The sequence below is a fragment of the Pelophylax lessonae genome (genome assembly GCF_965119305.1).
Source record: "Pelophylax lessonae genome assembly, chromosome: 2".
NCBI classification, from domain to species: Eukaryota; Metazoa; Chordata; class Amphibia; order Anura; family Ranidae; genus Pelophylax; species Pelophylax lessonae.
The window spans coordinates 292,850,736-292,873,260 of NC_138769.1; the positions used below are offsets into that span (position 1 = coordinate 292,850,736).

The window sequence follows — 22,525 nt, forward strand, 5'->3', positions numbered from 1 at the left end:
TTCTTGAAAAATTAATAAAAATATTGAAATCTAAAAAACTCCATAAGTTATTTTTCTGTTTAGGCAATGTTTGGAGCAAATTTTAACCAATGGAATCAGTTTTGGGCCCAAAACCAGAAAAACAGCCCTAGAGCTCATTTTGAAACACTCACTCATCCGCACAAGACACATTTATTAGGAGCAAATTTTACTAATAATTTGTTTATACTGCAAACAAAGAACAACCATACACAATAGTTTTATGCAGGTTTATTTCAACAATTCATTTTGACACATATAAAGCATTTCTTCAGCTTTTCCAGCTTTTCATAGACAACATTGCTATGGTATGCCATGTAAAATGGGAGATATGTATATAATATTCATTTTCCAGTAACATGCGGTTGAGTGATTTATATAAGACAAATGCTTGCCAAACAATATTTTGTTTTTCAAGAAACAAAATGTTGATAATTCCCTAAAACCACCTTTTCAGTTTGATATGCATCTTGGTTAGTATCTAACATCACTGGATGTTTTTGCCCTTTTTGCCAGGTGTGTATTGGTATTTTTACCATGAACGGGCTAAAGAATAAAGAATATCCAATTGCCTATTAGGGGATCAGCATGGATATGTTCCCCCGCTGGAGCAAATTGCTATATAGTTTTTTTTTTTTTTTTTTGCTTTCCTCTGGATCAACTATGGGTATAGGATTGTGTTCATGATGGTTTTCTATTTTTTTTTTTTTAATGAATTGAACTAGATGGACGTGTGTCTTTTTTTGAACCTGACAAATTGTGTAACTTTATGTAAGGGAGTTAACATTTGGTGTTCATTTATGCTTTGCAATACTGATGGAACTCATTACAGTAAGGTCTATGCTGACTGAGCAAAACCCATCCTATTGTTGCCCATATCGTAGACTGAATAGTATTGCCGCAGGAAGACATCCCCCAGAATCCAGAAAGGCTGACCATTTTGAGAGGGCAGGTAAGTCACTTCTACTCCAACTGTACAATATCCATTGTTCTGCAAATAAAAACGGGATAAATTAAAAAAATTGAAAGACTTATAAATGAATAACATGCAAGAAAAGTTAACTTACAAACTAACATGAAGAAGTAAAGTAGACATATGTATTCCAAATAGGGAAATAGATAAGCAGCAACAAAAATAAAATTTATAGTACACTTATAACATGATGAATTAAACTTTGAAAATTATTTTAAAGCTGGACTTTAGGAATTACAAAAACCTTTTTCCTCTACATTGTACTTCATGACATAATTACGTGACCACAGCTGTAATGTCTTTTAAAAGAGGCTTCTGGGGGGCAGTTGCACAATTAAAGGGGGTCTGCTGGAGCAGTTATTTAGGAAAGTATTACACCTTGTTTCATATCCCCTAGAGGTGACAATAATTTAAAGATGTTGTAAACCCCCCTTAATGACTTTTGCCTAGAGGTAAGCTTACCTATAGGTATTGTAAATATCTCCTAAACTTGCAGCGCTTAGGAGATATTTACATTGCATGCAGCCGATGATGTCATCGGCGCATGCGCTCTGAAGGAACGGCCACCCGTGCCGTTCCTTCAGAGCCCTGTGCCGTGAACGGCGGCTCCTGCGTGCATGCATGCGAATGATGTCATCGCGCCTCAAGCAAATCAGATGGCCAGAGGACGCGAACCAGGAAGAAGGACAGCCAAAAATGTCTGCTGTTTTATGGTGAGTGGACGGCACTGCGGGGGCTTCGTTCTAAGGTAATGCTAGTATGCAATGCATACTAGCTCATTATGCCTTTGTCTTTCAGGTTTTTCTTTTTTTTCTCTGAGGTTTACAACCTCTTTAACCCTTGGCAGTGCAAAGGGGCCCCTCTGCAAGAGTAATTTGTTTTGTAATTCCTGGAGGTGGGAATTCAATGCTTCTTTTAGACTAAGTACAGGTTTTACAGGCCATGGCACATGAGTAACCAGATGCAATTACTGATACACATTTTTTTCCATAGCACCATTTTAAATGTAGAAATCATATCATATGCCAATCATGTGCAAATTAGCAGGCATTTGCATGGGAACCTTTACAATGACCGGTATGTATGACCATATTGGAAACTATTGAAAATTTTACAACATACATGGTTCTCTCATTATCATCCACACAAAATTAAATTTTGAATTTTGACTAATGTTTTCATTAAATATATTCATTAAATATATATTTTTTTTTATTTTAAATAATTTTCATAGCATTTAGGTCTTTCAATTGTATATATACTAAGACCAGAGTTCAGTATATAGATACGCTTGCTATGATAACATTATTTTCTCTCACAACCACATCCTATTTACCTTTGTGCAACTTTAAAAATAAAAATGATCTGGTGGCAGAACCCTTTTATCCTGGATGAGGTTTTGCTATATACTGCATTTTGTTTTCAAATTAGTTGATTGTATGATTAAAATTTGATGCACTTTTATTATAGAAATGTCATATGCTGATCAGCATGTATTACCTGAAGAATATAGGCAGATGGAGACAATGGGAACTGAACTCCATTGATGGTAAAGCTGATGGTAGGGAGGCTCTGTACATTATCACAGCTCACTATATACTGCAAGACAAACAAGGAGATATAAGTTTTACTTGACAGATAAATAACCCGGTTTCATACAATGTAGGCATTTACGTTATAGTGGGTTTTAAAGCCACAATGTTTTTTTTTTTTTTTTATCTTATTGCATTACCTGCATTAGGATTAGAAAACTTTCCTCTAGCCATTCCCCCCACCCTCTTTCCTAAATACTTAACTTAGTCCTCTCTTGATCCAGAGCTGTGCCCTTATGCAGCAGCACTGCTCTCTCTCTTTGCTCTAACAGGCATAAATGCAGCAGTGGGAGCCATTGGCTCCTGCTGTTATCAATCAAAATCCTGTGAGGAGGGGGAAGAGCAAGGGGCAGACCCAAGCCACAATGTGCCTATGGATGTACACAGCCTGGCTCAGGAGCATGCCAATATGTGTACCCCCCATAGTAAGTGGCTTTCTAAGGGGGAACACGAAAAAGAGGAAGAGCACTGGTGGGGGACAACAGAAGAGGAGGTAAGGGGCCACTCTGTGCAATGATTAGGTATAAACTCTTTTTAGAGAAAAACATTTAAGCCTTTAGTATCAATTTAAAGCAGTTCTAAATGTACTTTTTTTTCTTTAAAATAACAAACGGGTTATACTTACCTTTTTTGAACAAAAGTTTTGCACAGAGCAGCAGCCTGATTCTCCTCTTCTTAGGTCCCCCTCCAGCACTCCTGGCTCCCTCCCTGCCGAGTGCCCTCATAGCTAGCTGCTGTTTGCTATAAGGGCACTCGTGCGGGCCCACTTCCATTCCTCCCTGTCTGTGTCTGTTGGCACAGACCACAGGACTCAGTCCCACCCCTTGCTTCCTCATTACTGGCTGTGGCTCCCACTGCTGTGTCTAAGCCAATGAGGAGGGAGAGAACAGACGGAGCCTCTGCTCTCATGCACATTGCTTGATCGAGATCAGACTCAGATAAGTATAAAAGAGGGGTGGGGAAATGGGGGGGGGGGAGACCTGCATGCAGAAGGTTTTATTATGTTAATGCATAGAATGCATTAGGAAAAAAAACCTTCTGCCTTTAGAACACGAAAAACTTAGTACCACTTTTCCATTTGACTTCAGTGGATTTTGCCAAAATTGTGAAATTTCCCTAACATCTCCTAATTTTCACAACATTTTGAGGAAATGAAAACTCTCAGTTTTGCTTATCTCTGTTTAATAAATAACTTCAAATATCTGTGATGTTAAACTGATTTCGGCTTTCAACCATTTAGCCCCCGTTCACATTAGGTCGCTCCGACTTAGGGGGCGACCTGTGAAGTTGCGTGCAGCGCGACTTGCACAGACTTCATAACATGAATGTCTGTGCAAGTCGCCTCCAAGTCGCCCTGAAGTAGTACAGGACCCTTTTTCTAAGTCGGAGCGACTTGTGTCGCTCCTATTAGAACGGCTCCTGTACTACACAGTGGGAGCGTGAGGACCGCGACTTGTCAGGCTGACAAGTCGCCTGACAAGTCGGATCAATGTGAATGTCTAAACTAAGAAAAAAAACAAGTTAGAAATGCTGTAAGTTAGCACATTTTTGCAATGTTTATAGTTTTGTTAAGGATCAGCTCTAGGTTTTGGACAGGGTTAATAAGATTTAGAACTACTGTCAGTTTTTGTACTGGTGTTTGTTTTACTGTTTGGGAAATGTACCCTTACTTTCTTTATTTTCTTGTTAAAGTGTCACCAGGACAGGAATTGAGCAGAGATCTCACCAATAAGGATACAAATGGAAATAAACACCTGACAGAAGTTTTTACAAAAAAACTAAAGTTTTGGCTGGAGTTGGGCTTAAAATTAAAGTTATAGAGCTGTGCAAAATAATTAAATGTATTAGGTACTATATAAGATAGCTAACTACAAACTAGTATTTCCAAAAGAAGAAAGATCCTAATGATAAATTCTTTTTTTACAAGGCCATTTTTTGCTTTTCGGCACTGCGTTACTTTAACGAAAAATTGCGCGGTCGAGCTGTACCCAAATACAATTGATGTCCCTTTTTTTCCCCACAAATAGAGCTTTCTTTTGGTGGTATTTGATCACCTCTGAGGTTTTTAGATGTTGTGCTATAAACAAAAAAAAGCGACAATTTTGAAAAAAAACACAATATTTTTTACTTTCTGCTAAAAAACATTCCCAATAAAAAAATTTAAAAAAAAAATCTAAATTTTTTTATCAGTTTAGGCTACTTTGTATTCTGCTACATATTTTTGGTAAAAAAAAAAAATCACAAAAAGCATATTTTAATTGGTGTTATAGCATTTACAAACTACGGGATAGATTTTTCGACTTTTTTTTATAAGTAATGGCGGCGATCGGAGATTTTTAGCAGGACTGTGACATTGTGACAGACAGATCGTACCCCTAACTGACATTTCTGACACTTTTTTGGGACCAGTGACAATAATACAGTAATCAGTGCTAAATATTATGCACAGTTATTGTATAAATGACACTGGCAGGGAAGGGGTTAACACTGGGGGTGATCAAAGGGGTTAGTGTATGCCTAAATGTGATTACTGACTGTGGGGGGGAAGGGCTCTGTGACAGGCACAGAAAGATCGGAGTTTCAGCTTAGCTGAAACTCCTGATCTCTCTCTGCCTGTGTGACAGAAGACCCGCCTGCTTATGTAAACAAAGTTTTCTTCTGTCAGTTTCTCTGATGATTGTGGGAGGCCACCACCGCTCCTCCCACTGCCTGACTCCTGCTGTGTCTAATCGCAGCAGAAGTGCGGTCTCGGTGGTGCGCGCGCACCGCCGAGACCACGTGCACTAAATCACGTAGATATACGTGACTTTGCACAGCCGAGCTGCCTTGCCGCAGTATATCTGTGGTGGGCGGGCGGTAACTGGTTAAATCAATGTTCTACCCACAAGGTTTTGAAGAATGAAATAGCCTTTACTGATCTAAAACACTGAGGCTATGTTCATACTAACTGCATGCTAAAACAATATATTTTAGCATATGGATCAGGGCCCACTGTGTTTCCTATGTGCCCTTGTGGGACTGGCATTGATCCAGTGCAGAAAAATGCACTGCCTAAGTTTGAATGAGCCCTAACCTATGCACAATATTTTTTTACGATATTGGATATCCTATACACAGGGCTGGTGGTTCTGGAGAGAACAGGAATCAATCAGAAGGATCTCCACTGGGTTTTAAGTACAAGCGGGGAAACTTTAGGCAATGCTTGGTTAGAAATACATGCATATGGGCTAACAGGCAAGGGTTTTTTTTTTTTTTGGGGGGGGGGGTTTCCGTCTGACAGGACTTGTAATTAAATCTCAACTGTTTTTCTTTTAAGAATCGCTAGATATTGCCCTGTAGGAAATAGATGCAATTATTGAAAACTACCATCAAAACCATTAAAAATGTTTTCATCCAGGAAACTGTTTTTTCTTTTTTCTCACCTCTCCATTTTGGCTTTCTTGGGCTCCAACATATTGCAGGAAGGTTCCTAAAAATTGTTGGGGAATAGTGAGGAGGGAAGTTCCTGTATCCACCATGGCTTGACATCCCTGGCTACACCAACCTGTTGCCTGTCCATTGATGGAAAACCTACAATATATCAATGTAGACTATTGCTTCTTATGACACATTGGATTACAATCTACAATGAAGGCTAGAATAGAAATATAGAAATTATGTTCATTTTAGAACAGCTAATTGTTGGACTAGAAACTAGTACTCACGCATCAATCCCAATCTGCCAATACAGCTCTTGAGTGACAGGTGCCCAGTATATGTCTCCAGAATACAGCTGGTTGTCTACACCACCAAAGATGACTGCTCCTGATTGACTGAACACAAATTGTATGTTAGAAAACAAGTGTTTAGATAAACCAGCTCCACTCATAGCAAATACAAAACAGCTTTACAATATAGTGAAGACATACCTATCCATGTAGACACTGAAAATAGGGTTTGTAAGGAGATTTTGCTGCAACATGCCCTGCATTGCAGTGGTGGCACCCCCTGCAGAAAGGGCAGGATAAGCCATTCCAAAAATACCTTCAAAGCCAGCGTACACAAAGTTGGTGCCAGGTTCATTGATACTTAGGCCAAGCTCTTGGTTAGTGATGGACAGACTTTGAACCTTAGAAACAGAAATTATTACTAACATCTAAGCTATAAAAGCTGAAAAAAAGCATAATAAACATACAACAATTTTTTAAAAAAAACAGCTATGACAAAAGTCCCCTTGATCATATTGGTTATCACTTAGCAAAGGTTTTAGAAATTGTTCCTAGCTTTGGATAGTGTAAGAAAGAAATAGAACTCCTGTCTGGTTTTTACTGTCATCCAGTGCTCCAATAGAGAGATTTACCTTTATTTATTTATTTATTTTATCCTGCTGGCAACACTTTCACCAGACAGGAAACAAGGACAAATTTACAACAGAGGCAGAGACAGAAAAAACAGGGGTTCTAGCCTTCCTGTATGCTAGTAAAAAAATATGTTTTTTTTTTTTTGTCTTTGTTGTTGCTAGAGAGTTCCCCTCGCATCCTGTATAATAAAAACTGACAGCAGAATAGGAAATTAGATTAAATCTATCTAAAGAAGCAGGAAAAACCCAACATGAGTTCTAGCCCATCCCTGTACTATACAAAATTAACCACTTAAGCCCCGGAAGATTTTACCCTCTTCCTGACCAGGCCCTATTTTGCGATTCGGCACTGCGTGATTTTAACAGACAATTGCGCGGTCGTGCGACGCTGTACCCAAATTAAATTGACGTCCTTTTTTTCCCACAATCAGAGCTTTCTTGTGGTGGTAATTGATCACCTGTGAGATTTTTACTTTTTGCGCTATAGACAAAAAAAGATCAACAATTGTGAAAAAATAACAATATTTTTCACATTTTTTTATCAGAAATTCCCCCAAAAAAATGTAAAAATCAAATTTTTTTAAACATTTTTGGCCAATTTGTGTTCTGCTACATATGTTTGGTAAAAAAAAATCGCAATAAGCATATTTTGATTGGTTTGCGCAAAAGTTATTGCGTTTACTAACTAAGGGAAAGATTTCTGTCATTTTTGGTGTTTTTTTTTAACGAGAGTTTTTTGCGGGACTGCGACATTGCGGCAGACAGATCGGACCCTTGACTGACATTTTTGACACTTTTGGGGGTACCAGTGACATTACTACAGTAATCAGTGCTATACATATGCACTGTTACTGTAAAAATGACACTGGCAGGGAAGGGGTTAACTTTATTGGAGATGCAGGGGTTAAATGTGTCCCTAGGGGCGTGCGTCTAACTGTAAAGGGGCGTGGCTTTTGATGTAACCACAGAGACATACGATCCTACATAGCAGGACCGTATGATTTCTGCAGTTACACAAGGGAGAATGACAGGCGGCTTTGTTTACATTAGCCGCCTGCCTTTCTCCCTCTGCACCGGACGATCGCGTGTGTCACACGCGCGGACTTGTTAGGGAACGAGCGGGGGCAGGAGCGCACCTCCGGCAGTGCGCGCTCGCCCCCTAGAGGCTCACAGGCTAGCGACGTAGTCCTACGTCACTTTGCCTGTACGGGGCTGACCGCCGCAGTAAATAGTCGTGCGGCGGTCGGCAAGCGGTTAAGTAAGAAGTTTTGTCTGGACATACATTTTAATAATGTAAAGCTAAAAAAAATGGGCTACAGCTAAGTTGTGCTGGAATTGGAAAGAGTCCAGAGAAGGGCAACAAAAATAATTAGGGGAGTGGAGGACATCAGCTATGAGGAAAGGCTACAAGCACTGAACCTATTCTCTCTGGAGAAGAGACGATTGAGGGGGGATATGATATCAATGTACAAATACTGTACTGGCGACCCTGGCATAAGGAACAAACTATTCAGAGTAAGGGAATACAATAAGACACGTGGCCACTCACTAAAACTAGAGGAAAGGCGGTTTAACCTTAAAATGCGTAAGGGGTTCTTCACTGTAAGAGGGGTAAGGATGTGGAATTCTCTTCCACAAGCAGTCGTATCAGCAGGGAGCATTGATAGTTTCAAAAAACTTTTAGATGGTCACCTTAGAGACCACAACATACAGGGGTATACAATGTACGGTTAAAAGCAAACACACACACACACATCATAGGTTGAACTGGATGGACTGTTGTCTTTTTTCAAACTCACTAACTATGTAACTATGTAACTATGTAAAGAAAAAAAAAGTTGTCTAGAAAAAGTTGTAAAAAAAACTGACTAGGAGGTGTAATTTTGTCACAATTTCAACCTAATTTCAATTGTAAAAACATTTAAATGGAGGTCAGACACCAACCGACACATTTGATCTTCCTTAGTTGTAATGGCAATTCTTGGTGATCGGTTGCTTTAATCAGTTCTCTCATTTAGTAGTCAAAAGATGGTTAAAAATGATTGAAACTGCCACATAATTGCAATGTATGTATAACCTGTAAGTATACACAATTGGGCAGAGTGACATTCACATTGTCAGAGTTAAAGTGACCCTGTTACCACAGGGCTTCTTGTAGGAAATACCAAGCCTGTAAGAGAAAAGGCAATATACAGTACTTAGCTTTTTTGATGATCCATGTGTGTTGAAATGCCACCACTTTGCTGATCACCAGCTGCTGCATGTATTCCTCTCTTCAGAGCATGTAAAATACCTGCTCCTTCATTGTATACAATGGTTTCTCTTGACAGCTACTATGTCACTACTGGATGTACAAACCAGTGGAAGGAACCACTCTGTGCAGCAGGGGTAACATGTATTTAACACATCTGAAGTGTCAAACACCTGCTGCAGCCATAGAGCAGGGAAATAATTGCAGTTCATGAGCTGCCGAGTAAGTATATTGTCCTTTCTATTACAGGCTTGGTGTTTTGATGAAAGTTTCACTTTAAAACTTTCCTATTTGTATATGCTTGTACAGTTTACACAATTGTGTTTTAGTAGTTCTTGGATAAATTATTTTAGTGAGTCATGACTACATTGTACACACATATTGGGAAATCACAAGAAAAGAAGGTACATGATTTAAATAAGAAAATGCATTCATCCAACGCCGAATTTCATTTCAGGTAAATTCTTCTTTTAATATACGTCTTTTTATTCTTATACTCTAATTTATAGATTATTTTAATAGAAATGTATTAGATTATAGAAATGTGTTTAAATTTATATGTAAACATTTTTAACTTAAAATAATAAAAAAGGAAAAATATATCTGTACTGAGGGAAGTATGTAGTCTAGCACTACAGAACTCACCCGAAAATTCTAGCTTTAAAGAGCTTAAACTGCAATAACTTCAGTAATTTCTAAGTCAAAATTCTGCAGATAAATAGTTTTGTCCTTTTTTTTAAATGAATACTTGTTCTGAGTCTTTGTTTCAAAAAGTCCCGAAACCATAGGCAGCCAGGCAGCTAGAATTTTTAGAAAAACATTGGCAATGGTAGCCTACATATTTGTCTTTCCTACACAGTAGGTAGAGGCCAGGTATTATCTTACCTGTACATCTCATCAATTACATCCAGGGTAACAGCAGCTTAAAGCGAAGTTACAAATGTGTAAATCTAAATAAAATAATAAAACTAAAATGGTTATAGTGGCTGTCAAGGTGATGCAGTTTTAAAATCTCCACCAGCACCTCAAAGGACATTGCCATACTAAAAGTCTTTCAATTGTAAATACTTATTCCCTATTTTCATTTTAAAGGAGTTTTCCAGTCCAGAGTGAACTCTTAAGAGTTTGCTTCCCTATGCAGACTCCTGATGCAGTGTTTTGATAAATAAAAAAAAAATGCAGTTGTAGCGCCAAAATCTGCTAATGAAACATATCTGGCTTAAAAATACAAAGTAATTGTTTTCTGAGCCAGATTTGTCAGGGTAAATAAAGCTGAACATGTAGCACTGCAGCTTCCTCTAGGCTGCATTTTTTAATCCAAACTAAAGAAAGAAAGTCCCTGCTGGTATACTTTCTTGTTAGTGGATATGTCTTTAAAAAATACTATAATTTTATTTATTTATTTTTTAATAAATTAATTTCTACATATTGTTTTACTTTTATTACTTGTATTAAACTACTGTATGCACGTATAAACATTTTGAGTGTGTGGTGCTTCCCTGACACTATACGTACAGTATTTACAAAGCACACTAGGTTTTTGACAGCCTCTGATTAAAGATACTTACTGACTTTGTGTGAGTTGTTACTTTCTCTGAATAGGATAGCAATATTGTCTCAGGATATAGAGGTAATAAACAAAGCATTTTTACCTAAGTGTCATACTGTATATCTGCTATTTAGTTTTAGCTGATACCTTAGATTTATTTATGCCACTTTCAAGTTTCACTTACTGTCACAGTGTCATAGCCAAAGACACCAGTGAGACTCCCACTGCCATACTGCATAGAAAACTGCTGATTGTTGGACGTATATGTGGAGGACTGACTTGGGTTGAACAATGGATGGTTCTCTAAGGGGTCAAGCAGACAAATAACATCAGCAGGAGTAATTCATTAGATGCTTCTTCTACCCATGTTCTTCAATTCATATATCTCTCAAAGTCACTCTTTTTTTAATTAAATAATAGTTGTCAAATGCATGCATGACATTTCAACAAAATGACTGGGCTTTGTGTATATGTATGATATAAACAGCGATCAACTATTACATTATAACCACCCACCATAATATAAGCACCCACCTAATATTGAGTAGGTCTCCATTTTTCTACAAAAGCAGCCCTGACCCATCAAGGTATAGCCTCCACTAGACCTCTGAAGGTATGCTATGATATCTGGCATCAAGCTATTAGACATAGATCCTTTTAGTGCTGTAAGTTGCGAGGTGGGGCTTCCATGGATCAGACTTGTTTTTCCAGCAAATCTCACAGATGCTCAATTGGATTGAGATCTGAAGAATCGACACCTCAAAGACACCTACTTCCATTGCTGCCTGGTCCAGTTCTGATGCCCATATGCTCATTGTTGGCACTTTTGTCTGTGGACACAGGTCGGCATGGGCACCTTGACCAGTCTGTGTCTATGCCGCCCCATGCACAATAACTGTGTGTTCTGCAACCTTTTTGTGCAGAACCAACATTACTTTTTCATCAATTTGACCTACAGTAACTCCCCTATTGACACAGACTACATTGGTCAGCCTTGGCTCCCCACCTGCATCAGTGATCCTTGGCTGCCCATGACCCTGCCTCATCAGTTTTCCTTCCTTACCCCACTTTTGGTAGCTCCTGACCACTGCAGACCAGGAACATCCCACACGAGCTGCAGTTTTGGAGTTGCTCTGACCAAATTATCTAGCCATTACAATCCGGGCCTTGTTAAAGTTTCTCAAATCTTTACACTTTTCTCTGCTTTCAACACATCAGCTTCAGAGACAATATGTTCACTAGCTGCCATTATCACGTGATAATCAAGGTTATTCACTTTACCTGTCAGTGGTCATAATGTTTTAGCTGATCAGTGTATACACAGGATATGTATGTGTGTGTATATATATATATATATATATATATATATATATATATATATATATATATATAGCCTTGGACATTTACTGTTAGTTTTTTTTTTTTTGATCAGCCAGTGGGTCAACAGATTCCTCCATCTCTGCAGATGAGGCATATTTAGGCCCCTTTCACACTGTAGAGTCCGTCTGGGAACTCCGTTTTTATCAGCAGGGGATCGATCCGCGGATACCCCCGCTGAACAGGCGGATGGCAGCTCTGTCTCCGCGCTGTGTGCGGAGACAGAGCTGTCAGGTCCTTGCTGTTCTCTATGGGGGAATCGGTTGAGAACGGACCGCCTGTCTCATTCGATCCCATCCGGACGGATTAAAAATAGGGTTTCCATCTGTCCAGATTTGATGGATTGGATCGGATTGGATATCAGCTGACATCTGATGCCCCATAGAGATGCATGGGGCATCCATTCAGATTTGCCAAAAAAACGGACAGGCAGATTTGAAGGGTCTGTCTGTGTGAAAGGGGCCTTAGGATTCTCTCCCACTGGGACATTGTATAATGATAGCAGCAGTCACAGCTGTTAGAACGCACTAATTAGTAGCTGCAGCTGATTAACTGTAGCAGCTGATTGAGGAAAAGCTATCAACACGTATGAAGTAGGGGCTGCCACGCAAGGATCAAAATTTAGCCAGACTAGCAAGGGACAATTTTAATCAATATATGGCCAGCATTAGATTGCACTATATTTTTTGAGGTCTAACAGTTTACAATCAATTTTCATACGTACGACAGGCTTCACTCTGGCAGTAAGTGGAAGCAACCCAAAGATTGGATGATCCAGTGTCAAAAAGTACCATGAAGTTCTGGGGAGGTGTTCCAACACTGATTTGTCCATAATAGCAGGCCTGAAAAATTTTAAAACATTACACCAGTTATATATATAAAAAAAAAAAGAAAAACTAAATTGTATCTTCTTATCTCTGTCTGTAACTCACACAGCTTATAAAAAAGCAAATCTAAGCCCAAATTCAAACATTTTATAAATTGTATCATACCAATCCTTAGATGTCTTCTTGTTGGTTTTGTTTACTTTTATTTTCACCAGTTGATCTGGCCAGTTAAACAGGAGCAAATACACAAGCATTTAGTTAACATCTCGACTAAATCAGAACTTTTCTTTCCTGGCCTTCACAGTTGTAAAATTGTGAATAACATCATCAAATTCAATATATTTGGCTAACTCAGACTCAACGAATAATATCGCAAGATCAGCAAGCCTCGACTGTCCCATTGTAGAATGCAAATAGTTCTATAATGTTTCACTTACTCTGAACTTACAGCTCCCTGGAGGGCAATGAAGAGTTAGTAGGACAACAGGACCGCAGGGGGACAACAGGAGCAAGGAGGTAGGCAGATTCTGGCAAAGCACATTGCATATACTATACAATATACGTAGTCCAGATTTTGTTTCTTCCTACTCTCTCCAGGCTCCTCCTCTGCTGGGTCTACTATCTAGCCTACCATAGAGCCCTGCAATGAAGGGCCCTGAGCAGACTAGTAAAACATTTTAGGTGTTCACTTCTCCCCCCTAGCTAGCCTGCCACAGTGACATGTCCTGCTGCTGTGGAGTGACAGCAGGACAGGCAGTAGGGCACTGGGCATGCTAGCGCATCAGTGCCACTTTCCCTCTCTAGCCTGCCACAGTGCTCTGTCCTGCCACTGTGGAGTGACAGCAGGACAGAGCACAGGACACTGAGCAGGCTAGCGCATTGGGGCTTTCTCCCGTCTAGCCTGCAATAGTGCCCTGCAGGATGCTGGGCAGGCTAGTTTAGGGCCGACAGCGCATTGTCACGGCGGCGCACCAAAAACTGACCCCTGTGAATGATGCCATCTGTGCCAGCGCACCAATCCGTATGCTTTCACGGATGGGGGTGACACCATTGTGGTTGGATATAACTTCCTACTTGATGGTGTCACCCCACTGGCAGGTGTCTCCCTGGTGCGGATGCCACTGCCTTTAATTCTTGCTAAGAAAAGCATTGGTACTTTTTTTTTACCCTTATACTAGAGCATAGTGTGGTGATACGTCATTCTCACATTTTTAAATTCCGCAGGAGTTTTTAAAAATAGAAATTGTCTATGCACATAAATGCATATTTCAATTTATCTAGGTTTTACTGAGTTAGTAAAAATCATACCCTTTTAAACAATTAACCTCAGTAAATCTAATAATTCTACTTGGTGGCTTCTAAAATAGTCTACTCTGTCCTGAAGGTCTTGGTCTTGGCATTTAACCATTACAATGCAGGGGACAGGGAGGTACTGTAAGGATAGTTAGCTTATATCCCTGGATTTCAGCTTTAGTTAAAATAGTTGCAAACTACACAGCAATAGGCAACTGTTGAGACAATAAACACTTAGGTCAGGACTATGTAAAACACCACATAGCATTTGCAAGTGTTAGGTCTGTGTTACAGTACTACACAGAATATGGTATGCAGTGGTCAGAACTATGCTAAAAATTCTAAAAATGCTCCAGCATTGGAAGAAAGGGGGGGGGGGGCTGCAATCTGTGGTCACTATAATACAGTTGTGCAGCACTAAAAAATTATAAAAAAATATTAAATAAATGCTCAATACAAGACAGCTAAATTAATGTCCATATCAAAGAAGAAAGGAAATATCTCAGTCCATAATCCAATAACCCATATGGTAGGGGTGTCAGAGAAAAATTACAGTCCTGTCTGTGGTCACTGGTGGTAAAAATGCTTGGTGTGGCCAATATGGATGGTCAGTGTGAAAAAAAAAACATACTGAGTGTTCATAGTCAGTGGGAGGAAAAAATGCTGGTGTCAGTAGAGAGTGGGTGGAAAAAATGCCATGCATCTGTGTCCACAGGAGTAAGAATACCTTGACACTGATAATCAGTGAGAGGAAAAATGCCCTGATGTCAGAGGTCAACAGGCCTCTTGTGCGGGATTTGTTAGCACTCAACAGAATCTTTTTGCTTTTTATTACTATTATGAAAAAATGAAAGCACCTGTAAAGTGCTGAACCTGTATTAAAAAAAAAAACAGGTTTAGCGCCCTTTGTAGTGCCCTTCGTAGCAATTTAAATCACATGTTCACCCTCTCCAAACCAAGGAACACTTTTATAATATTGAATACAGTTCAAATTGGCATACACAGGGTGGATTTTGGATTGAATCTACAGTGAAAAATAAGATCTATAGTACAGTAAAATACTTTTCTCATTGGAGAAAAGATATGGGTGAATATAGGCAAATGTTGTTTAATTCTATTTTAACCCAGTAAATGCTGAGCAAATCATATTTTAAAAATTAGCATTGTGCTTAATAGAGTGAATGTGCAATTTTGACCATAAAAAGAGCAAATTGGACAAATTGCCAACCAAATTCATTGTAAATAGACCACTAAACTTGTGGGGTTTTTAGGTACTTACATCCATGTTCATAGGCTCATAGACTACAGCAAAATCATTCTTGTGGTTAAAGCTGTATTTCATGGCAGGATCCCTCTTGTGTGTTTTCATAAACTCTTCCAGTACTCCTTTCTCCTTCATTGTTTCACGTATGGATTTGAATCTCTTCAGAGGGACTCTGTAACAACAATGTCATCAACGTAACCAAATGAAATAATTTCTACTACTAAGATGTTCACGTCCTATATTGCTTTATAGATTTCATCTGAATTAGATATTAACTGATGAAGAGTATTATGAACTAGATCTAACTAGAACTAATAATTAAATATTAAAGCAGATCCATATTTATGCAGGTTCAGTCACAAATCTTTAGTTACTGGCAAAGATAGTGTAGGGATCCACTGACTTCTACTGTCAGGTTCTAGGATCACACAGTAAAGTAAAATTATGTATGTCACTTCCTGACTCTAGGGTTGTTGGGAAAAGATCCTGGAATGAAGAAGTGGAGATAGAGAAGGTCTCACGTGTTCTGTCCATGCTACTAATACCAGATCAGAAGAGATGATTATTGGCAGATAACTAAGACTGCATTCCAGACTGGTTACGTAAAAGCTGAAGGATCTCCCGATACCTGCAGATCTTGTCTTCAGGTCTCCAACACAAAGACAAATACTCATCCTTTTTTGGACCAGATTAACTATGTAACCTCCCAGGGGCTACAATAGTCAAGAAAGATTTTTTTCCACGTGATAAGTGCTCAGTCCGTAGGCAATCATGTCAGAGCAATCATTTTTGAGTTGCATGGAGGTGAGAAAGTTCTTAAAGTGTAACTCTGCTTTTGTTGAGAAAAAAACATTCCCCCCTGGGTGATCTTTGTACATTGCAAGGATTTTAACAAACATTTGTAGCACTACTCCCTTGGCAGCTGCAATAAGCGGATTCCCCTGGGTTACCCATAGCAACAACTTGTGAATTCTTAAGACTTTAGATTCTTGGCTCAGTCAGTAAACAGTCCAGGGGATTTGGTTTTTGTTGTTTTATTTTATGATGGGATGGGAGAAGGGATGAGTGGGATACTCCAACTTGGTAAATTATGCACAAACTTGAGGACTTCTAGCTATCTGAATGCGGCAAGGCCGCTGCTTCACCACTTACCACTGAAGTGATGTATTTGACAGGTGAACTACTTGGAAGATTACTCTTCAGGGTTCTACTTGGCACCCCCTTGTCTCACTGACTGTGTGAGCTGACCTTCCACCCCCTGACCTCACTGGAGTGGTCCCCCTTCCTGGGCAGATCTCTTTGCAAGCCCCCTGGTACTCATGGACACTGTTTTTCCCAGGTATCTCTGCCTGAAACTCTACTGTTTGCTTCCCCAGGACCTTCAAGGCTGAGCTCCACACCTGGCTCACTAGGCCGATTGCCTGTGACCACTTTCCTCAGCATGCAGGAGGAGAGACAGTTGCACCCTCCTCCTGGGACTATGCTTCCTGCCAAAGATGCCCTGTCACATGTGCCCACAGCTTTTATGGTCAATCCAAGGATGCACTGCGGTGGTGCCCTCCCACTGGGACTGCCACAAAAGCCTATATGTCACTGTCTAGGTTTCCTCCACTGTCCAACAAGCTCTCCTATTGGATACAGTGGGGACACTTCCTCAGACCAAGTGACTCACACCTGGACACATGTAACAGGCATATCTAATAGATCAGGCTCCCCTGATAATCAAATAGGGCAAAGAAATGCTTTACCTAGCACCTATCTAGGAGGATGCTACACTTTGTTGCAGATTCCTACCTTTTGTTATTCTGAAGAAATTCCTGTTTGTTTCTCTGTGCCTCTGTGCTGAGTGGGTAAAATTGGAGTGGTTTCATAATTATCTATCAGCTGTGGCAGCTGCAGGGCTCTAATGAGGAAAGCTATGTTGTTTTTTCTTTATTTGCTATTTTTTTCCCACCCACCAAAGTGGAGTTACCCTTTAAGGGAGAGTGCTTTTGTTATTGTCACCAGCTATTATGCGAGTATAATGCCTAAATTGTAACATTTATAGGATATGACTTTAGAAGACACTTTCCAGTAAACCAGTTATTATTTTTGATAAGCCCGTAACCTAGCAACATCCTGTCCATTGATAGAGAAGGCATTCTGAGTGGGGCACACTGTAAAAAGAGTGTGGCTTTACAATGTGTGGTACCCCTCTACTGCTGTCATTGGGTGTTATTGGAGGTTGATCTGGTCAGTTAAGTAGCAGAAGGGGTTGTTAATTAGTTTCAGCTGCTTTGGTGTTAATGAAATTAACAAACAAGGGCACTAGACGGGCAACAATGAGGTGACCTCCAAAACAGGAATGGTTTTACAGGTGGAGGCCACAGACATTTTTTTCCCTACTCATCTTTTCTGAATGTTTTTCACTAGTTTTGCATTTAGCTAGGGTAAGTGTCACTACCGGTAGCATAGGGGGGGTTTTCCTGGACCCTATAGAGATTGCATAGGTGGTCTAAACTCCTCCAGGATGGAACATCAATAGATGCCATTGCCAGAAGGTTTGTGGTGTCTCCTAGCCAAGTCTCAAGAGCATGAAGGAGATTCCAGGAGACAGGCAGTCACTCTAGGAGAGCTGGACAGGGCCGTAAAAGGTCCTTAACCCATCAGCAGGACTGGTATATGCTCCTTTGTGCAAGGAGGAACAGGATGAGCATTGCCAGAGCCCTACAAAATGACCTCCAGCAGGCCACTGGTGTGAATGTCTCTGACCAAACAATCAGAAACAGACTTCAGGATGGTGTCCTGAGGGCCCAATGTCCTGTAGTGGGCCCTGTGCTCACTGCCCATCACTGTGGAGCTTGATTGGCATTTGCTATTGAACACCAGAATTGGCAGGTCCGCCACTGGCACCCTGTGCTTTTCACAGATGAGAGCAGGTTCACCCTGAGCACATGTGACAGACGTGAAAGGGTCTGGAGAAGCCGCGGAGAACAATTTACTGCCTGTAGCATTGTCACGTTGTCCGGCATGAATACAAGCATGTGGGGGGCCATACAAACTACTGAGGACCATTTTGATTTGCTGCAATGAAATTTCAGCAAAACGAACTAGCCTGCTGCATAATTTTTCACTTTGATTTTTGGGGTCTTTAAATTCAGCCCTCTGTAGGTTGATAATTTCATATCCGTCAAACGATGCTGTCTTTTGTTCTTAACACATTACCCAGTCCATATCAGTATAGATATCCAGCATTAAATTTTTTCCCATTGAGATCTGATGTGCTTTCAAAGTGTTCCTTTACTTTTTTTGAGCAGTGTATTTTTTTACTACTATTTAAACTATAATATTGGGAACTATAATTGCTTTGAGGTTAATATACATACTGTATATAGGTTTTAATGATGATACCCTATTTCTTTTACTATTTTTATTTTACAACCTTTGCAAGTAAACATGTAATGATGACACTAGATTCCCTGAACACTGTGGTTTTCTAAAGCAGATGTACAGCAGAAATAACAGCATACTGTACATGGTTTGATAACCTGAATTTAAACAAAAAACATCCCAAAACTGTTGCAAAAGTGCTTTTACAGGTTGAGCAAACAGCTTACTGCTTTTGACTGCTTGCACAAAAAAAAAAATGTTTATAAGGTCTCCTTAAATATTTACAGGACAGGCACATTTTTCACATTTCAAGGTCGATTTGAGTGCATGTATTTGTACTTCAAATACCATATAGAATGTGTACCTCAAATTTGTGTAGCATCTCAAAAGAGGATTTATTGAGACTGCAAGAGTGCAAAGAAGAGCAAACAATGTAAGGGAAAACAAAAAATGAATGAGGAGTATTAGCACCTTATACAAATATATAAAAATGATCCCTGTAGAAAATTCACTTTAATGTCAACCTGTAAATAATTTTTAGTTTTTTTATAGTAAACATCACGTTGAAGAACACACTACACATGATGGCTGTTATTACTTTTGTTAGCAAGAAAAGTCTCTTCTGTGTCCCTCTGTCCCTCTGTTTCACTTCATTTTTAGAACTTGACTTTTCCTAACTTCGGGACGTATGCCATTCCATTGTTAATGACCTGCCTAGTGTCATTCACTGACACCGAATTACCAATAAGAGCACTTTTAGTTGATAAGTGAATGGCAACTAATGGAACTTAGCCATGAAGTTAAGTAGAATAAAGATCTCATGATAAAGTTTAACTAAGGAGACTATTTCTAAAGAACTTTGGATTTCACTTTCTGCACACTGCAGGACCTCACAGGAAAAACTCCATATGCTGACATATTATGTGTTATTTCAAGGTCATGTGACAGGTTTCCTCCTGCAACACTTATTTTTCCTATTGTTTAGAATAAATAGGGGCATAGCAGAACATGTGCCAGAGTAACTACTCATAGAAAATCAATGTTAAGTTTAGGCCATGCCACTGCCTTTTAAATTGGCCCCTAAATCAGAGGGTAGCACACAGAAACCTTTTCTGGCAAATCGTGGTGCTCTTAAACAGAATGTATATTTTTCACATTTTAGAATGTAGTACAGGTTTACTTTCATTTGAATATGCAATAACAACCCTTGGTCTAAAATAATTATATGTCATATGTGCTTGGTTTCAACCAAACCAAATATGATAAAAATTGTGGGTTTCTAGACTGACAAAATTTTCCTAAGTGGTTTGGCTTTTAAAATAACTGGATGTACTTGACTTGTATCCGAGTTTACAGCACAGATATTTTCTGTGTAATATTTAAAATAGATGCAATTATATATTTTTTAGAAAAGTGGTTAGGTTCAGGGCTAGGTTAATGTTAGACTCAGGCTAAAGCTAAAGTTGAACACTTAGATTAGGGTTAGCTTAAGGTTTTAAACTGATATTGTATATTTCTTGCTATGTGTATAAATGTGTTTTTTTAGTTGTGTGTATAAATTTCACATTTGTGCAATAGAGCACTTATGAATAGACATGTTAGTATTTCGGAAGAACTATAGGGCTCCTTTTCCAGGACGTAAATAAATGCATTAAATATGTGTGTGCAATATTTCTTATGACTAAAAAAATATTTTAAAAATGTAGTTTAGTTTTGAACATAATACATAAAGAAATATGTAAAAAGCACTTCACAGGGTACTGTGGATGACCAGGCAGCCTTAAAATGATTTGGTATGTGGCCCCACCATTTATATATTTAGGTAAAGACTTACATAATAAATTACACATTATCAAATTCGGCATGCCTGTTCCATACATTAAAATACAATTATGCCTTTCTGGTATATGTATATTGTTCAGATTCTTGAGAAGATGAATGTCTACAATAGGAAATTAAGAGATGGCAGTCTACAGTTATTAAAAGTTTTCTATGGACTAATCACACAACCTCAGAATATAATGGAAATATAGACATCTCCTATTGAACACAAGGGATTGTACAATGTACAAATATAGAAAAACTAGTTTGTCTATAAATAATATTTATAATTTCAATAGTTAAATTTACTTAACCAATAGTATCACATTATTCAGAAAAAAAGGCTTCTTGTCCTAAAGCAGCCCGAATATTGCACAGGCAAAACAACACTATTCCAGGTCTTCCTGCTAAGACAGATCCCACACAACTCCCATTTGAGGTGCAAAGCAGAGGTCATCAGGCTGATCAGTAGAAACAAGAGAAAGCCTGGACGGCTGCACTCTGATAAAGGAACATCTTTTTTTGTAGTATCAAAACAGCATAAAGACTGTGACCAAATCACAATGAGGGATCAAAGGAAAGTCAACTGCTTTAGCACTTAATCGTGACCGTGTCATGATTAGGCGCTAAAGCAGCATGAAACGTGTTGACTATCCTCTGATACCCCATGCTGTTTTGATACTACAATAAAGATTTTCCTTTATCAGAGCACAGCCATCCGGACTTTGTTTCTACAAGCCCAAATATTGCCTTGCAACACAATACAATGTAGTACAAAAGCATTTGAACTACTTTACTTTTTTAGGTGTTGCAAGGCACTCTAGAGCTGGATTGAAGAATAATTTTGTCATTAATCAAAAATATAGACATTTACAGACCTGACCAAGCCCTCTGAGAGCTGAAGACAAACCAGCGCAAGAATCAACCACTTCATGGTTCTGAATTTAGGCAACACCAGTCTTCTGGGACTGTGCTGTAAGATCATGGCTGTGGTAATTTATAGAGCTATTGGATTTACGCAAGAATATAATCTCCAATCTAACCTTCCACCAATGTTTGGGGTAAATGTATTTATTTTGGAAGTCCTAAGCATGAATTATCTCAACTAATGTTATAAATAGCTGCTTAATGTAATGTTAAAGGTGATTTAATGGACTGATAAATGTTTGCTAGTGGAAACACCGTGCTTCAAGCTACAACATAGCTATCAAAAGGAAAATAAAGCTATCAAAAAGAAAATATAAACTTTTGCTGTTGTTGTTCTACTGCAGAACATACCACAAAATTAACACAGAAAATAAGGTCACACATTTTTTTGAGTACCTTATCATGCCTAATATTAATATTTTACCATAAATGTGTCCCATATGTTAGTACACTGGCAATAAGAAGAAACTCACATAGTTTGCTTTTATTTTAACTACTTGACCTCCAGAAGGTTTTATTGCCTTCATGACCAGGGTATTTTTGCTATTCAGTACTGTGCTATTTATATTGGCATTTGCAACACTGTACACAAATTAAATTGATAACAGTTTTTCACACAAATAGAGCTTTATTTTAGTGGTTTTTGAAGAAAGTGATATTTTCTACTTTCTTTTTTAATACATATCCAATGAAAAAAAATCAAAAAATCTAATTTGTTCATAAATTTAGCCCAAAATGTATTCTGCTACGTGTCTTTGGTTAAAAATAAAAAAAAAAATCTCAATAAGTCTATATTGGCTTGTGCGAAAGTTATAGCATCTAAAAACTATGGTATATATATACTGGAATTTAGGCAGCTATAGACGCTATACTGTAATGGTGCTCATCAGCGACTTATAATGGGACTGTAACAGAGTGGAAGGCA

At 38.8% G+C, this 22,525-nt stretch overlaps 1 protein-coding gene across 1 annotated transcript; it reads right to left on the reverse strand.

Annotated features, from left to right (window-relative positions):
- Positions 1-816: 816 nt before the first annotated feature.
- LOC309547697 (gastricsin-like) lies at positions 817-21,607 on the reverse strand (the record flags this gene model as incomplete). The annotated part of the gene is made up of 9 exons (XM_082247625.1): positions 817-1,009; positions 2,492-2,590; positions 6,006-6,153; positions 6,288-6,395; positions 6,492-6,691; positions 10,907-11,025; positions 12,824-12,941; positions 15,499-15,655; positions 21,552-21,607. 9 exons carry the CDS (start codon positions 21,605-21,607, stop codon positions 857-859), a joined length of 1,158 nt encoding a protein of 385 aa, XP_082103751.1. The 3' UTR covers positions 817-856.
- Positions 21,608-22,525: the final 918 nt, after the last annotated feature.